Source organism: Stegodyphus dumicola, chromosome X1 (assembly GCF_044657685.1).
Source record: "Stegodyphus dumicola isolate Sdum_Otavi_A_Nest chromosome X1, ASM4465768v1".
NCBI classification, from domain to species: domain Eukaryota; kingdom Metazoa; phylum Arthropoda; class Arachnida; order Araneae; family Eresidae; genus Stegodyphus; species Stegodyphus dumicola.
Window position 1 is genome coordinate 229,960,311 of NC_140780.1, and position 18,171 is coordinate 229,978,481.

The window sequence follows — 18,171 nt, forward strand, 5'->3', positions numbered from 1 at the left end:
TTTTATTTCACAAATACGAACATAAAAGCACGTAGCAATGTTTTATCTTCAGATTCCTTTAGAAGGTCATTAGCACAAAACTTCAGCTAACAGTTGAAACTAACATTTAAAAAAAATGTAATCGCAAGAGGCTGAATACTTAAATATTAACACACTCGAGCTGATGCTAGACCTCAGAATTCAGCACCAAAAAAAAAAAAAAGACGAAGAAGAAGAAATAAGTAACAAGTCTTGATGAAAATGTTAAAGTTTTAATCGTAGTGCTATGGCTAGATGCATGTTGTTCAGCGAAGATGAATGTTGCAATTCGCTGAAAAAAAGAATAATTTTTCAAATTTCATGTGGCAATGTTGAAGCTACCTTTTCTGAAATGCGCACTAGAAGCATTGATACTCAGAATTGCAAACAGCTTTTTGTGTATTAGAGTACACAAATACTTGTTCAGAAAAATCTAGATTTTATTCAGAAAAACATCACAAGGTGAGTGATGGTCATCTCAATTGTGGAATGATGTACTTGTGCATCGGTAAGTATGTGATGTTACTGAAACTTACATTTACTTATATGAAAAATGAATTTGAGTTTGGGGGTGTAGAAAATCAACATGCCAAACATCAGCATAATTTGTATTAAGTAGTAGATTTGAATGTTGGAGCTTCTGGCAGTCTCAGATTGCAGTTGCGTTCTAGCACTAGCACTATCAAAGTTATTCATCTTGCTAGACAAAGTTGAAATATGCACCAGTAATTTTCTTAACCAACTTAAGTAATCTATTGAATACCAGTAAGTAGTGGAGATTTATCTACAGCACAAGTAGTGGCTTATGTTTATTTTAAGAGTTAAGCAAAAAGGTTATTTTATCATCTTATAACTAGGTTGTTTGCTTCAGACTAAAGTGATAACTTGCTGTATGGTTTAGCACATTCACGATCCTGGATTCCTAGTGATCTTTCTTGGTTTTCTTTTCAACTGTCCTGGTCTGTTCCTTTTCCATTGTTTACTTCGTTGTGGTTTTCCTTTTCCGAGGTTGGGGCTCAAAGTATGATGCTGTTACAACCCTTTCTTTCTACTTTCTGATGGAGAGAAAACTGCTTATGCATTTGCCATGCATTGTGATCTGTAAGACCTTGAAACGAGGGTCCTGGTAATTGAGGTTAGAGTTACTGTCCATATAACACATTGCTCTGGCCTCTGCTTCAGATTGAAACAGGAGGCACTGAGCTCTCCTCACTAGTGTCAATTAGCTGTTCAGTTGTCCTTCAGGCAGTGGCTTGGAGATAAGCTTTTGGAATTTCCTGCTTTTGGGAAAGCTAAATGTGATGCTTCATATTCCTACAAGAACCGCTTAGCTGTGGTGCAGGAATCTGTTTCCATGGTCCGTCGTTGTTGCACTCCATGGAGATGGAGCCACAAAGCAGAAATTGCCCTTATTTGTCAAACATGGCTCTTTTAAATACCTCTGAATCAAATACTGATAATGACATTCTAAGGTAAAAAATCGCAGATAGATGCAGATCCAAAAAAAAAAAAAAAAGCATATTATTTACCTCCTGAGTTTCTTATTGTAGGCAGTTCAGGTGCTGAACATCTGAAAATTTCTCCATTTTTGATAAACAAATACATGACTTCATTAGCAGGAAAAATGAAGAATATGGATCATATCCAATATGGTGATCTCCTTAATAGAGATAGCCTGTAAGATGCAGTGTATAAACCTTTTTGAAAAGGACATCAATGGACCTAGTAACAGTGACTGTTTTCAGTGCATAAATCTATTAACTTCTCCCATGGTGTTATCTCGGATCAAACCTCATAGAATACCTGAAGAAGAGATAGTTGCAAAGTGCCAACACATATGTTGTGTCAGTATGCACAAATTGCTGAGGAACTGGCCATGAATCTGATGACTGCAATGCCGGTTCATTGTGTGTAAACTGCATTCATCTGGCTTTAGCAAGCTCATGATGAACTTGGCTGAGGGAGAAAGAAATGCAGTACCTGAAGGTCATAAGAAATATATGCAGAAGAAACATTGCAGAATACTTTCAGGTACTCAAACCATATTCAAAAATCTCATATTTAACTACAGTGAAGTCTACCAAATTGGTAGAAATCCAAACTAATATTAGCATTCCCCTGTATTCAAACAGTATGCAGACATAAGGATTAAATATTCAAATCGATCAAAAATTAACTTCCAAATGCTACTGAGGTAGCTTCAGAAAATGCAAAAAAATTTCTCATAATAATAATAATAAAAGTAGAAAGGAACTAAACATTCGGAAATGAAATTGCAACGCACCAGATCAGATGGGTGCTCACCTAGTAGATCTGGAAGATAGTAGAATAAAAGAACTAACTCTCCTTCAACATCTTTCCCTCGTTAAACAAAGAAAGAATAGAAGAAAAATAAGCATTTGTAATGGCCTACCTGATCTCTTGGAACTGTTAGCTTCCATCAAAGTCTATAGCGATAAATATCACCCAATTTGTTTTACAGTTCAAGATCCTTTTCAAGCTAGGTAAGACTTAAGATATATTCTATAGAGAGAGGAGCCAAGATAAGTAATGAATGTGCCTGTGGAGGTGCGCCCCTTAACCTCACATGACTGGTCATCGTGTCTAGTTCCTTTAACCCTTTTTGGAACACTACCTTTTAAAGTTGGAATTTTGATTTTAAAAAGTTAGGCAGTCTAATTAGGTCTAGTGGAGTAGACAAGTAAAATTTTTCGAATGTAGCATTTATCGTTTGAATCTGATTGAGTGCTGAAACGAGCATTGCTGAAAAGCACATCAAAGAGTAAGTTATTGCCTGCGATTAAAAAATTATACATTCTGAATACTGTAGCAGATTTAGCATTACCCTGAGTATGCCACGGGTGGACCTGCTAATCTCCACCCCCCTAAAAAGCTCTTTTTTGGTTATATGAATGCTTATGAATGGAAAAAAAGTAACTTTGGTATATGGTATTTACATTTCATATTTACACTTTAGTCTAATTTTTTCATGGTGGTGCTTTTCTAAGAAAGTGACACCGCCTGTGAAAAAGCACAATCCAATATTGTATTTTTTGCACATGTACCAGGATCCGTATCAAATTCACTATCTGAAAGCAATTCGTGTAGCACTTTCAGTGCTTCAGAAAGGGTCAGCCGTCTCCGATCCATTTGGAAAATAATAAAAAATCTGGAAAAAACTAATATTATATCTTCAGTTAGAAATTATAAAATAAAATTAAATAAGTGTCTACAACTCAAAACTATTAAACGTAGCGCTAGCGAAACTTTGAACGAAAGTGAAAAAGAAAAAGACAACTGCTCTAGTGAAAAACCAAACAGCTAAACTGATAAAATTACCCTTAACCTTCAGAAAATCGGCCCAAAAATTTTTTAGTTGATGACCAAATGTCCCCTCCAAAAAAGAAAGAGGTAGGAAAAAAACAGGAAAGGAAACACAGATGTGGACCCACCTTTCTGTTGTCAATGAACTGGCCAATGAGCTTCGGAGAAACAAAGAATACAGTTTCTAAGTGTCCTAGCTTCTCGGGGAGCCCAGTCTGGGAACACCTGAGGTTCGCAGATTGATTTTAGGCAAGATTTCAAGGTAAAAGTTTAAAACTAATATGGAATAAGGAGATTAGCATACAGCCAAAAGAAATAACATAGCAATTTATTTTTGACCAATTCTTTTTTTTATACCCTAAAAAAAAATCAGGAAGATTTCTTTGAAAAATGAGGGTCTTAAAAAACTAAACATGGTTAAAATATATGGATGGGTTTGTGTTCATCTGCCATGTACTGCCAACACGTTGACGCCAGCTTGGAAACTTGGAAATCCGCGGTTCGTTCCGTGCAGCGGCAGTTCAACTAGCGGTGCGTTCCACGGGGCAGTGTGGCACCAAATTATACTGTTTAATGCTTGCGCCCTAATAACCCACTAGCCAATTTGAATAGACCGAATTTCCAAAATTTTCACGTGGTCTGGCCTGCTGATAGGACCCACAATGGCCAGTCGCATGAATTGGGAAAACCCTAATTCTTTTTTTTTATGGCCATAAGCCCGGTCAACGGGCAAACGATGCATATGGTCAATGTTGTACTAGGAAAAAAAAATAGTCGTGCATTTGTCGTAAATTGAGTGCAAGCAGCGATTTCGTTGAACCTACGACTGACTATTTCCAGGCGGCCAGGCACTTGAGGTCCCAATAGTATTTGGTTTCCTGGGCTGCTGGGAAAAGATACGTATTGGCAGTCTAAGTGGCTGAGGACTGTCGCGTGGTTTTCCAGAAATTGATTTGTTTTTCCTTCGAAAAATCGTAAACCTCAGAGTGGGCTTTAGTTTGGCGAACATTGACCCGCCTCTGGAGCTTCGGCGGCCCAATTAGAAGTACAGAACCGCCCACGCATAGTGGAGAAAAATCTGTAACTTTTTGGGAAATGAATACCCTTTTTGAATATATAGTTCAGGACCTAGTAATGAGGGACCATTATCGAACATTTAGATGACGTAGTTTTATTAAGTTTAGAGTTGAAAGCAAGAGAGAAAGTACTGTTAGTGTGCAAGTATTCTGTGTGAAGTGCCTGTGAGGTGAGTTGAGTTCTGGCATAACGAATTATCTCGCACATTTCTTCCGGTAAGCGTAATGGTAGTAAAAAGTTTCTTTCCTTTAAAAAGGCAGTTAGCATTTTTGGTTTTTAATTTTTGCCCATCAATATTAGATACAATGGATATGGAATTCAGTGATTCGTTTGATGAATCCGTATCTGGAATCATGCGAAAGAGACAAAGAAATTGAATACTTTCATCATCATCAGACACGACAACTGATAGAAATACCACGGAGGAAAAAGTTTGGAAGTCTGATGTATTTCACCAAGATGATGATGCGGAATGGTGGAAAATAGCAGAAAAATCTGCATCAGAGGAAGAGTATTCGGAAGAAGAGCTACTGATCGAAGAGACGGACTGCAACGATCCTGTTGCATTATGTAAATTATTCTTCACGGATAAAATATTGGAGTTAATCGTTGAAGAAACGAATAGGTGCGCTGAACAGTGCATAGTGAATGCGGCATGTGGCAGGAGACAACATCAACAAGCATAGAACTCTGTTACAAAAAGTAAATTGAATAGCTTTATTGGTATCTTGCTTATTATGGGTGTAGTGCAAGTATCTGAAATTCGACTATATTGGTCCAAAGAGGGTGTATGCGAATGCGCATGTACAGAAAGCGATGAAACACGATCGCTTCTTAGCAATATTGAAATACATAAACTCCGAAATGTAGTTGATTAAATTTTTCGTACATTGAAGAAAGCATGGTTCCATGGAAAGGACTCCTTTGTTTTCGTCAATATATATCAGGTAAGCGGCACAAGTACAGAATAAAACTGTGCAAACTGCATTCTGGGCGGATATACATACAATATGCATATTTATTCCGGGAAAAAATTAAACGAGAATTGTAAAAACACATTTTCATGATGTAGCCATGAAATTGATAGGAGATCTATTATTCAAGGGCCAGATTTTATTTACCAACAGTTTTTGTATAAGTATTCCTTTAGCCAAAGATCTTCTCACTAAAATAACATATATTTGCAGTACATTCAAAATGAATAGAAAATTTCTACCGCCGCAGGCAAAGCAAAAACAGAAATGGGCGACATTATGTCTCTTGAAAATCTGAGCGGCATGAAATTTTTAGAGTGGACCAACAAAAGACCCCTGTACTTTTTAACCACTTCGAGATCTCACAATTGTGCCATTATTCATGGAAAAGATGATAAATTAAAACCAGATACAGTTTTTTCTTACGATAGTGCGGAAAGGGGAGTTGTTATATCTGACCATGTGTGTTCCTATTATAAATGTTTATGGAAAATGGTATCGAAAAGTTGTCATGGAGCTAATATGCTGGACCTCTTTAGTAAATGTGTGGTACATCCACAAAAAGTGGGGAACCAAGCGTTACCAAATTTTAAAATTTAGAGAAAAAATTATTGATTATCTATTGAAGAGTGTTGAGAATCCCCCTAGTGAAGAATTAATAGCAAGTAGATGGAGAAAACATTTAAGTTTACACACCAAGGATCCACGAAGAAGACTAGGATAAGATGTAAAGAAAGTTACAAATGCTTAACAAACTTAAAAGATACACAGTACACCACAAACAAAGCAAAAAAGTAATGACTATTTGTAGCAGTTGTCCTTATAAGCCGGCACTTTATTTAAAATGTTTTAAAAAATTGCATTGGTAACTTAAATAGTTATATTTTGTTATAATTTAATGTATTGATTAAATTATAAGTTATGTATTTTGTGTTAAATGTTTGATTATAAGGTAGAAATGTTAATGTATAATGTTAAATCAATAAAATAACATTTTGTAGTACATATTTTTTGATATACAAGCGTGGCCCATCGGTGATGCATGCCGCCCCACAGAACAATCTAGCATGGGCCACCGGTGGATCATGCCGGCATCAAAGTTTTAAATAAAGAAGGTTCAGAGTAACCTATAAATCCCTTTTTATTGAGTTTTTCTGTGCATACAGAAGGAAATTTTTAGGTGTGTCCAAACCAGCCAAAGGGTTAAAAATGGATCTCTAAGGTGTTGCAGTGCAGATGCACATGAGTTGTTTGATTGCTTAATTTGGATTATCAGTAATGTAATTTTCATTTACAGAAGGAAATTTTAAGTGTATCCAAGCCGGGCAAAGGGTTAAAAATTGATTTCTAAGCAGTTGCAATGCAAATGCACATGAGTTGTTTGATTGCTAAATTTGGATTATCAGTAATGTAATTTTGATTAATATTAATCTTATTAACTGTTCAATTTTAAAGTAGAAGTTTTAAGTTTATTTTTTTAACCTGTGTTTAAATAAAGTTTGGTAATGCTAATCTTATTATCTTTTAAAAGTGATGTTTGGTTGTAACATTTTTTAAGCCCAGAAAGGCTATTAATTTCGTTTTGGCATTTTGCATTGAATCACTATAAATGGTGTATCACTTTTCAAATTGTTAGTCACCAAATGTTAGAGCCCTGCATTATATTTAAAGAAATTAAATAATGAAGAATCTGCATAAATATATGTATGTATAAGCAACGGTACCTAGAGCCATCAAATTTTGAAAAATTTAATCCCCCACCCGAATATGGGCATCTGGAAGCCCTGATTTGAAATGTGTATCTATTTCATGTTTTGTAAAACTTTAATGCATTTTTGATTAACAAATTCTATGATTTCCAAGCGAGCAATGGCAACACTGTACCGGAGGGGGGCGGGGAATTATCTCCAGCATGCCAAACTGTGATTGAGAAATTCTAAAGATATGCTCATTTTAAAATTATTTTGCAACATTGCTACTGAATTAAATTTTGTGTCTTAAAGGCAAAGAACATATTTAATCAATAAATGTAACACACAAAACGTTAAAAAAAAGCCCCTCTATGCGTAATGTAAAATCTGAAAGCTTTCAGTTTTTTGGGGTGGGTGCTGCTTGAAAAACTTTATTTGGTTTTATTAATGTCCCCCCTTCCTGTTGATTTGGTTTGACTCTTAAGATTATTTAAATTTTAAAGTTTTCTGCTTTGTTACACTGCTATGGTATGTAAACTTAATTCATTTTGCTATTTTTTGTTTCTGTTTAATTTTTACCCCTTACTTGTAAAGTTATGAATCCATATTTTCTAACTCAGGTGGTATAATTTTGACTGATATAAGAAACTTAATAGGATTGAATACTTTTACTGAGTAACTCTAACTATACTATTCAACATTTTTCTGTACAACTGTTTGGAGAGATTTCCAAGAATTCTGTCAAATAAGATAATAGGTTAGGAAAAGTAATTAAATGATTGCTTTTTAAACATCATATTTGCGTGTTCATTTAATTGAAGTACTTCAAAGCTCATGGGAGTAATCTGCCTAAAAGATAAAGATGAAATTTTTCATGGGGAATCTTAGCAATTTATTTCATGGAATAAATTCAGATTACACTGAAGTGCTAAAAAACTGGTAAACTTGTCAGATATTTCATGTGAGCACAGGACTGTTAAAACATAGATTGGGAAATATTTGTTGCTGCTGAGTTGCAGTTTAAATTTTTGCACAAAAGGTAATTTTCATCGCAGTGCTGATAGGGAAATTAAAGAAACTGGCAATTTTTAAAATATGCTTACATTTTCTCTATAAGCTACTGAAACTCCCAACTCCGCTTGCTATAAAACTTTAAGACAATAAACATTCTTTTTTAATTCTAAATAAACTACACAGGTAATTATTAAATGTATGAAAACAGAATATGTTAACTAGTATACCTGAAAGCGAGTACGTAATAATCATTCTTTTTTCGTAATTTTTTTCCTTATACTTTTGTAAAATATTGTCGTAAATTAGTAGCTTCCCTTTCATTTTAATAAGCATGCTTGCATCAATTATTCATCTATATTTTTATTTCATAATTTATCAAGAAAGAGGAAAGGAAAATCGGTCGCTATAAATTAAGAATTTTGCCCAGTGAAGTATTCTTGTTGCAAACTGAAAAAAGGGCCCCAAGAAGAAGTTTTAAATTACTTGGTAAGTTTTTCACCAAAGCTTACAGAATTTAATATTTAACCGTAATTTGACTTGTAGAATTTGAAATATGGGGGGGATATGTCATTTCAGAAAATGTCCTATTTTGTGTGAAAATATCTGTGCTAGAATAGTCCTGTATATGAGTCTTAATGTATATCCTGAATTATGCTTTCAAGATGTGAAGAAGCAAATTGAGTTTCAGCAATCAGCAAAGTAGAATGGAAGGTCTAGAACTGCCCTTTCCCCCTCCCCCTTTATTTTTGCATAGAGTGGCTTTTTATATTAAATACTATACTGATGCTTTGAAACACATGATGAATACTTAAAGACAGAAAATATTTTAACTAATTTGAAAATGATATATAAATTGTTAATTCAGAAGTCAAACAACAAAAATCAGCGTTATAATTTACAAAATTTTCACAGGACTAGTTATAAATAAATAATTAATATAAATTGTTATTAGAGTATGACAGATACAATTCTTATTTCCTGTTATTTAAGTTGCATATGTTGGTTTATATCGATTAAACAATTTCTTAATGGAGTACTTTTTTTCATTTAACTTTTAGGGAGAGGGTAAACACTAAAGCCTCAATTTTCAGGATCGTGATAATCATTTACAATTTTGATGTGCTTACCAATCTATTGTATGAGGGACTGTGTCCATACATAATGTGTATAGACAATTTGAATGTTTACAAAATGTTCTTGAAATTTTCTCTAGTACCTGATAATCATTTAAAATCAAAGTACATTGGATTGAGCAAAGAAATTCCAAATATGTCTTCTAACTTAATGGTTTAACCCTTCCTTCTCGCTCCCATCAAGATTACAGGGTGAGGTTTCACCTTCTATTTCTCATACCCATTATATTTCTGGGCTGTAGTTTTAAAAAGAAACCCACCAAAAAGATTTAAAAAGTGTTTGTTTCTTAGATCTTTAAGGAATGGAGGGGGGGACTTCCTGTGTATGAGCTGAATTCATTGAAAGTTTTCTCAATTTCTAGAATTTGTAAGTGTGCAGCTCTGAATGTAAATAATCTGATGTTAAAAATGTTGATTTTTTTTTTACTATTACAATAAATGTTTTTTTGCAATTATATTTTCAGGATATTTTGAAGCAGGCTACAGAAGATCATTTGAAGAGTGCATCAGAATTACCATATTTTGAAGGAGATTTTTGGCCTAATGTTTTAGAGGAGAGTATTAAGGAGCTTGATCAGGAAGAGGAAGAAAAGCGAAAAGCAGAAGCATCTGCAGCTGCTGCTGCTGAGGCAGCAGCAAGAGCTGCAGCTGCTGCATCAGATGTGAATGGTGAAGGAGAAGATAGCATGGATGTGAGTTTTTTTAAAAAGATTGTCTTTAGAAATAGTTCTTTAACTCTTAAAATGCTACAAAAGCTTACACTGCACTTTTGGGTCTTTATTGAAACTGTACTTGCTAAATTAATTTACATTTAGTACGGTCCTGGTTGATTGTATTTGTTGTTTTGTACTTGAATTTGTGTTTGTTCCAATATTTCCTTTAAAAACAAAGTGGTAATGCAGTTTAAAAAATTTCCTCTTTTTAAGAGATCTTAATATTATTGAATATTTTTCAGTTTTGTATACTTTTTTTATATACATTATTTCGTAGCTTGTTTCTGGTAAACTTTATTAGGTTTTTTGCGTGGACGTTTTAGGGGGGCTTAATAGCACCTACTCTACAAGATATGTTAAATGTCTTTTTCACTTGAGTTGTGATTTATTCTTGTTTTTAACTGGTCTTTAATACGTGCGTCACAAGTAGAAATTAATTATAATTTGGTTTTTTAAAAAAATAGAATTGGTAACCTAATATTTGTTAACTAACAGTTTAAACTTGTGTGTACAAGCTATTTTTTCCCCCTGATATTAGTTTGCTTGGAATAAATAAATTTTTATTTTAACACAGTTTTCTTAGATGTCGTGCGGATACACCCTTCTTATCTAAGGAGCTCTTTAGTTTGTATTAAAATATCTGTAAAAGGAAATGACAACACAACTAAATCCTATTTAGGGTCATTTATTTTGGCCTATTATTAATAAATATAGTAACTATATTGGTAAAAGAACTAAACATTTGACCAAGGTTTTATTGCCAGCAGAATTGACATTATTTTTATTCATTGTTTTAATCCTCACACCATCTAAGGAGTTTCATGGATACCATTTTGAGAAAAAGGACTGCCACCAAAGGTTTTATGGTTGTGTAAGAGCTGCAGAATTTTAATGCTAAGATTTATTTATTTATAAATGATGTATAAAAAATGTACTTAGTATGTGACTTTAATTCAAAACATATGGGTGTTCAGTACCAACGAACCCTTGTGGATCAAGAATATGGGAGACTTTCCAGCAACAATTAATCTCACTGTTATTAATGATCAAAATAGCCCCCGGCATTTGTAGGTCTTCTTGGAAACACATGGATTGACTTAACTCTCCATTAAGGGATACAAAGGTACAAAGTTTAAAAATAGGAAGTGGATTCGAGAGAGACGTTAAGTGACTATAAAGCAATTAATTTTGAAATTCATATGGATATGAGGCCCTTCTTCTCAAAGACTCAAAATGAGAATTGAAAACTCTCAATGGCTTGCATTAAGGCAGGAGATAACAGATCTTTCTTGTTCAGAATTTAATTTGAATTCTGATGCAGAAATTAAAATTCTACAATTAAAGAAATTTCAGAAAAATTAAAGGTACTGTTTAAACAATATTTAAGGCATTTACCATCTAATAAAACACACGAAACTACAAAAATGTGGTGGAGCCATGTTCTCACACAAGAAAGAAGACAACTAAAATAATTGCACCAAAACTATCAAAATGCAAGTAATCAAGAGAGGAAAGATAAACGTCAAATCTACAATAAAGCAGTGGAGATACTCTATGCTATATCATTAGCGTTCACTTCCCTCAGGACAACGTTGAGAACGACAATGAGGAGCAGAGAGAGAGATGAAATCGTTTTATAACTCCAGATACAGATGATCTTCCAATACTACCCAAGAAATAAACAATATCATCAATTCTACAAAAAGAGGAAAAGCCCCAAGGGAAGACGAACTTTCCATAGATATTGTAGAGGAAGTCTTTATTGCTAATGCAAGGACTTGAATTAAGAATAGATGCTTAGAAATTGGTTACTTTCAGAAGAATGGAAGATTGGTAATTTTAGTCCTTTTTCAGAAAGAAGGGAAAGATGTTAGAAATCCCAATGTCTACAGACCCATTTGCCTTTTATCGGCTTGGGGCAAGATACTAGATAAGATCATTCATGACGACCAACTCATTTTTTTATTCAGGGTTGCCACGCTACCTGGAGAACCGGGAAAAGTCAGGGAATTCGAAAATTGACCAAAATATTCAGGGAATTTAAGTATTTTTGTCAAAATCTGGAAAAGTCAGGGAAGTTCATACAACGATGCCGCCAAAAAAAGCGATTTTTGCGCCGACGTCGGAAGAGATAACTTTTTTGGCGAATTATGTATCACGTGAGTGTCATTCGGGTAGCTGGCATAGAGCCAATTTTCGCAGCTCCAATTTGATTGTCTTTTAGAAAGGCAAAGCAACTTTCCCGCAACTTTTGGTTTCCAGTATTCTCGAGAATCGCATGTGCAGTGCATGAACTAAAGAAAGTACCTGTTCTCGTATAAAACAAAATGGGTTTAATCCTAGTATACGGTACCATGGAGGTTAGAATCAAAGAATATGTATTGTAAAGAAGGAAAACCTCTCTGCAACAGACGTGGCTCCGTTCCATCATAGAGGGAAACAGCGGTGCATGTCTGATATATCTGTTGCCGAAGCTCGAAACCGGTGTCGAAGTTTGAAGGTCACGTTATCAAGAGTTCATAAAATGAATATCGTTTAAAATTTCTTGAACGACTTGCGCTAAAAAGACGTGCCACGCACGTCGAGATGCTTTTCTCTCAAACCGTGAGCGACGTGAACACCACGTCGATAAGCATTTACCACAAAAATGAAAATAATGTGGTGCACACGTCGCCTAACAACGAGATTGTTTATTTCTGGAGTTACAGCTCTGGATTGCACTCGCAGATGCGAAGCGGCGTAAATGAGACACTTTACCGCTTGTTATATTGTAGCGCACGGCACCGCAACCGTGAAGTTTAGTCTTAGCGCAAGTGGTTAAACTCTAAAGGAAAAAAAAATTATTTTTTGGCACAAGTAAATTAATTCATGGATTAGTTATTTTCAGGGGGAAAAAAACTACGAAAATCCGTTTTTAAAATTATTGCGTGGATTTTTCGCAATAATTTTAAAAACGGATTTTCGTAGTTTTCTTTTTGTCAAAGAGCGTTTCTTCTTAACACGTGTTTCTCAATTTTCTGTACACAGCGCGAAGAGAGAAATTCTGGCCGCCAGGTTCCGTCGCCAAATCCCTTGGCAAATTTTCCCTCCGCATTCTAACGGCGTAATAGCATTTTACTTGTATGGAACCTTTTCTTCTTTACATAGACGTTCTTTGTTTAGAATAATAATGGGATTTGGCGACATCATGATACGCAGTAAACGGGTCATTTTGGTCTTGGCGACAATTTTCAAAATCGTGCCAAAGCCTTACCGTATACTAGAATTTTACTGCAAAATCTTTTTAAACTTTTTTTTTTTTTTTTTTTCTTTTTAATAAATACCTTGCCATTTTGCAGTAAAATAAAAAAATAGTAATCAGTCATCTAGGCTAGCCATGTAATATAACTATATTCGCTAAAATATCGTTGATTATTCTAATTCAATTTTTAAGTAATTATTTTTATGTTATTCATATAATTTAATGTTGCTTCTTCCCTCTAAATTTATTTATTATTAGTAAATAATATTTCCAAATTTCAGGAAATTTTCTCTGGCATAATCCTAAAATTAATTATAGCAGTATGATGACATACCGTCACGAAATTTAATGCACATATTTTTTCCTTATGTATGCTGCAAAATAAATATAAAATACCTCAATTTATTAAAATAGATTTCTTTCTTTCGTTTAGCTGCAGAATGTCTGCAAAAAAAGCCTTATTTTATTCCAGATTGGGAAGTTTCTAATCTCAATCTTCAGTGGAGAAAACAACAACTATTATAATTATATTTGTGTTTTCAAGTGTTAAGGTGCTTTTTAAGAACATACCTCACACAAATTAAATTTACCTAACTATTTAAAATCTAACCTAACTATTTAGCATTGGGTTGTGATTTATAAGGACCGGATTAGCCTCGTGTTGAACTGGTGATGATCATGAGTAATAATTAAATAAAACATACATTTGTTATCCAATGTATATATCTTAAATTTTATTAAGTTTCTTAAGTGGGAAAACTAAACAAAATTATCAAAGTATACCAAGAATAATTAAGAATAAATGTCCTCTGGGATTTATTGAATAATTAAGTGAATTTGCTACACAATACAAGTAATACCATAATTAATTTACCTCTTAGCACAGCCAACGTACATTATGCGGATAGACTGGAATTTTCTTGAAACACACCTGGGAAACCTGGAAAAGTCAGGGAATTTCATTCTCCTGTTTGAGTGGCAACCCTGTTATTGCAAAGAAAATACTCAATAATAATAGCCAACAATATGGTTTTACAATGCGCTGTAGCTCAATTAATGCAACAAATAGCCTAGTTATTGAAATTCTTAACAATAGAATGAACAATCTTCGTACTTGTGTTATTTCTATAGACGTATCTGCATTCAATGACCTTTGGTGGCCTGGATTGCTATCGAGTTTAAGTGAAGTCAAATGCCCAAGAAACCTTTTTCACGTAATTCGAGCAACCGGAAAATACAATGCTTTAGATGCGTAGAGCTTTAGAAAAACTTAAGCACTGGAGCAACAAATATTTAGTATTAATAGAAACAAAATAAATTTGGCTCTAAATTACATAGATCGCCTCCACGAATTAAGTGGGACAACATAACTGTTTCAGGAAGTTTTAATCAAAATACTTGGGTTTTATTCTTGATCAGAAACTCAAATGGATTCCACACTTAGTACATTTAAAGGAGAAAACCCAAACTAAATCAGATCATTTTTTCAATATTGGAGCACCAAAAGAAAATTACTTAAAATACTTTAGCTAAGAGCTGTTGAGTGACTGATACTTTATGGGTGTCCCGTGTGGTTCATGGGCACCGTATGTCAAAAGCAAAAACTTTCACAAATACAAAGGACAGTTCTTTTATGTATTACCAAGTGTTATTCAGCATCTCCCACATCAACTCTCCAAGTTCTCTCGGGCTTTATGCTCTTAGATAGGAGGTTCAAAGAAAATTCTTTAGGAATAATATAAGGAAAACTGGAACTAGGCAATCTTGTTATATGGTACAAATACCTTAGAAGAAAGAGTGCCACACTTCTACTCATCCTGGTTATCAAGACAATTCCCTGGCATAAGAATACTCCGGCACGGTAAAATATCGAAATCTTTATTGATGAATCTAAGATTGGTGGAAATATAGATGCGGCTTTCATTATGTGCAACAATGGGCACAAAGTTCATTCTGAAATTTACAGATTAAATGATACGGCTTCCGTGTTCCAAGCAGATATTCTTTAAAGGAAAGCACTGATCTGGATAAGTTCCTCAACAACTGACAGCATTCCTATTTGTATTTTTACAGATAGCCATAGTTTCCTTCAAAGTTTAAATAGTGATAAAATTACAAAAAAATGCATTCTCCTTAGCCTTAAAAAAATCATAAAAACACTTTTAGGTTCCCATTCCCTAGACCTTAATTGGATTAAAGCTTACATTGGAATCGCAGAGAAGGAAAGAGCAGATTCCGAAGCAGAAAGAGCAACAAGACAAAACAAGATAAAGTGCTACTTTCAGAGGTTTTGGCCAAACATCAAGTCCTGCAAGAATCACTTAAAACATGGCAGCAAAGATGGGGTGAGGGACTCTACAGTCTACCACTTATGCTTTCCCCCAAGTTTCTCTCTCTCTCTCTCTCTCGTATGTAATCAGATCACATTTTAAATCAAGTCTTGACAAACCATGGTAAATTTCAGCAATATGTTTAAAGATTTCATAAAAAGAACACAAGATGTGGCTGTGGAAGTAGTGGAGAGCTCCATTACATCACATCTTGTCCAGTAACAGTTGAAAGAACATCTCTTTTTCCATCACCATTCCCTTCACTGAGAACATTGGCAAAATGTAATTCTGCTCCTAATATCATGAAGTCAATTACGCAATTTATACATGTAAGTGACTTGGACTTTATTGATTATTCTTAATCCTACAATGTTTGTCATTCTGATTGTTATTTTTCCTTCCATTCACGTCAATGTGTTAAATTTTTTAGTCACTACAGTGTTTACTTACATTTGTAACCAAGTTATATCTGTTTATAAGTTTATTTAAATTTTTATTACTTTGTTATCACTATTTATATGTTACGAATATTATTTACTATTTTGTTTTTATATCTGTTTATATGTTTGTTTGAATTTTACTTTAATTGTTCATTTATGTAAAGACAAAAGTTTGAAGAATTATTCCACTAGCATTGTAACCTCGCGGCCTTCAGTCACTTCTTGTTTTAGCCATCATGACTTCCCCCTTTTTGGTTTTAGCAGGGTTCATAGCGGTCCTTACAAGTGCTTATAAGTCCTTATATTTGAAAATAAAATATAAAGGACCTTATAGGTGCTTACTTTTTTAAAGCCCTTATTTTTTGTTTTTAGTGCTTAGTTTTTGCTTTTAGTGCTTTTCTTAATCCTTTTTTTTTTTTCTTTCTTTCTTTTTCTAATGAATGCGCATTTTTCCCCGTACCAAAGCCGAAACTAAATAACAACTTTCCTTCCAGATGGTGAGTCATACTCCCGGAAATTGCTTTTCCCCCCTTTCTCTGCATTAACATAATCTGGTGTGCGCGAGAGAGAGAATACAGACAGGTGCACATCGTTTTGTAGGTCAAAGAATTGCTAAACCAGTAGAAAATTCCGTAACATTCGGTATTCTTTTCCTCCCACCCAAATACTACACACATTTGAATTTCCATCAAGATTTTAATAATTTGCATTCTTGTTCCGCGTGGTCATTTCATATTCGTGTTTATTATGAGCATATGTATGAATACTTATAATAATATAGTTGCAATAACTGGTGAAGTATAAATAAACTTCCAAAAAATGGGTGTGTTTTTACGCAGAACTAGCTTTCTAAGGAATAATATTCGGAATGGCTTAAATAAAAGAAAAGTAATCAAATAGTCAAATTAATTTCATTTTTTTTTCTGCCAATACATTATACAGTACGGAGGTTTGGAGGTTCTCCCCTTTCTCCGCAAAATGTCTAATATTGAAGCATCGGACTTCTTTTTTTTTTTTTTTTTGTGGTCTACCCAACCTAAGCGAAGATTGATTCTATTCTGGAAATTTAACACAGTCTGTTGAAAATTAGAATCAAACTCTCCAGATTGGTAAGTCTCTTTCTTTTCCTTTATTTAGTTCTTTATTCTCCGAATACTGGCAGCTGTTGATTCCGATTGCGTAATATCGCATGTGGAAGAATTACGCCGCACGTATTGCGCAATGTTTGCGGTATTTTGCAAAGATAATTAATTTTGATGTTCAGTCTGAGATTTGTTTATGATCACTTAAAGAGTTTTACTGTGCTTTCTAAGCAGAATATTTCTCAGTTCCGTTGGTCTATTTTTATGTGGTGCACATATTGAAATGTCAAAATCATTTATGTAGCCGAGAAATCTGAAGAACGGCTACAATCTCCCTCACTCCTCTTTTTCCAGTTTATCCGAAATATTCGGCAATTTCCGAGTGTGCCGGTTAGTTAAGCTTTTACTGTTAAAGGATGACTGCATGAAGCAATTTCGCATATTCTGATTTCAGAAATGTGCCTCTTTTTTACTTAAGTTACTTTGCTTGGAATATATGTTAAGGAAAATCTGTTATGCAATGAAAATTTAGAAAATGTTCAGAATTTTAATTTAAGTTAAATTATTTAAATATTAATATGAGTGGAAAAATAAAATATTAGGTGCCAAATGAATACAATTAATATGGCTTATTATTATTTATTTTCTATATTTTGAACTGAAATTTCATCATTAAATTTTGTAATATAGTTTATTTCTGCATAGTTTTTTTTTCTCTCATTGTAAACTAATTCTGTAAATTGAACTGTCATTTAAAATTTTTAAAAAAAAAGTTAATTGTTTTCCATGGTTGAGGTAATGCTCATTCTCTTAATAAATATTGCATTGCTCATATTTTAATTTACAAGTCTAATTTTTCTTTTAAGGTTATGCAGTTGTATATAATGTAATTAGACAGGTGCTTATTTTTTCCTTAAAATGTGCTTGAAAAGGGCTTATAGGTACTTATTTTTTTTTTTAACTAAAATGTGGCTACAAACCCTGTTTAAGTTTGCAAAGCTTTCTCTTTCGCCTTTTGGCCTTGCCTCTCAGCCCGCTTTTGTCTTTAGGCTTTGCTTCATTTCGTGTGTTCCACTTCTTCTTTAGCTGAAAGGCACCCTTTCCTCTTTTAGCCATTTGGCATTTCTTTGAGGT

At 33.9% G+C, this 18,171-nt stretch overlaps 1 protein-coding gene across 3 annotated transcripts in view; it reads left to right on the forward strand.

Annotated features, from left to right (window-relative positions):
• nej (CREB binding protein nejire) overlaps positions 1 to 18,171 on the forward strand; it is a 201,644-nt gene that overhangs the window by 151,204 nt on the left and 32,269 nt on the right. For all 3 annotated transcript variants that reach the window (XM_085807012.1, XM_085807013.1, XM_085807014.1), the window contains one exon: positions 9,696 to 9,923. In XM_085807012.1, the coding sequence (XP_085663138.1) occupies positions 9,696 to 9,923 (228 nt within the window). The remainder of the gene's footprint in view (positions 1 to 9,695; positions 9,924 to 18,171) is intronic.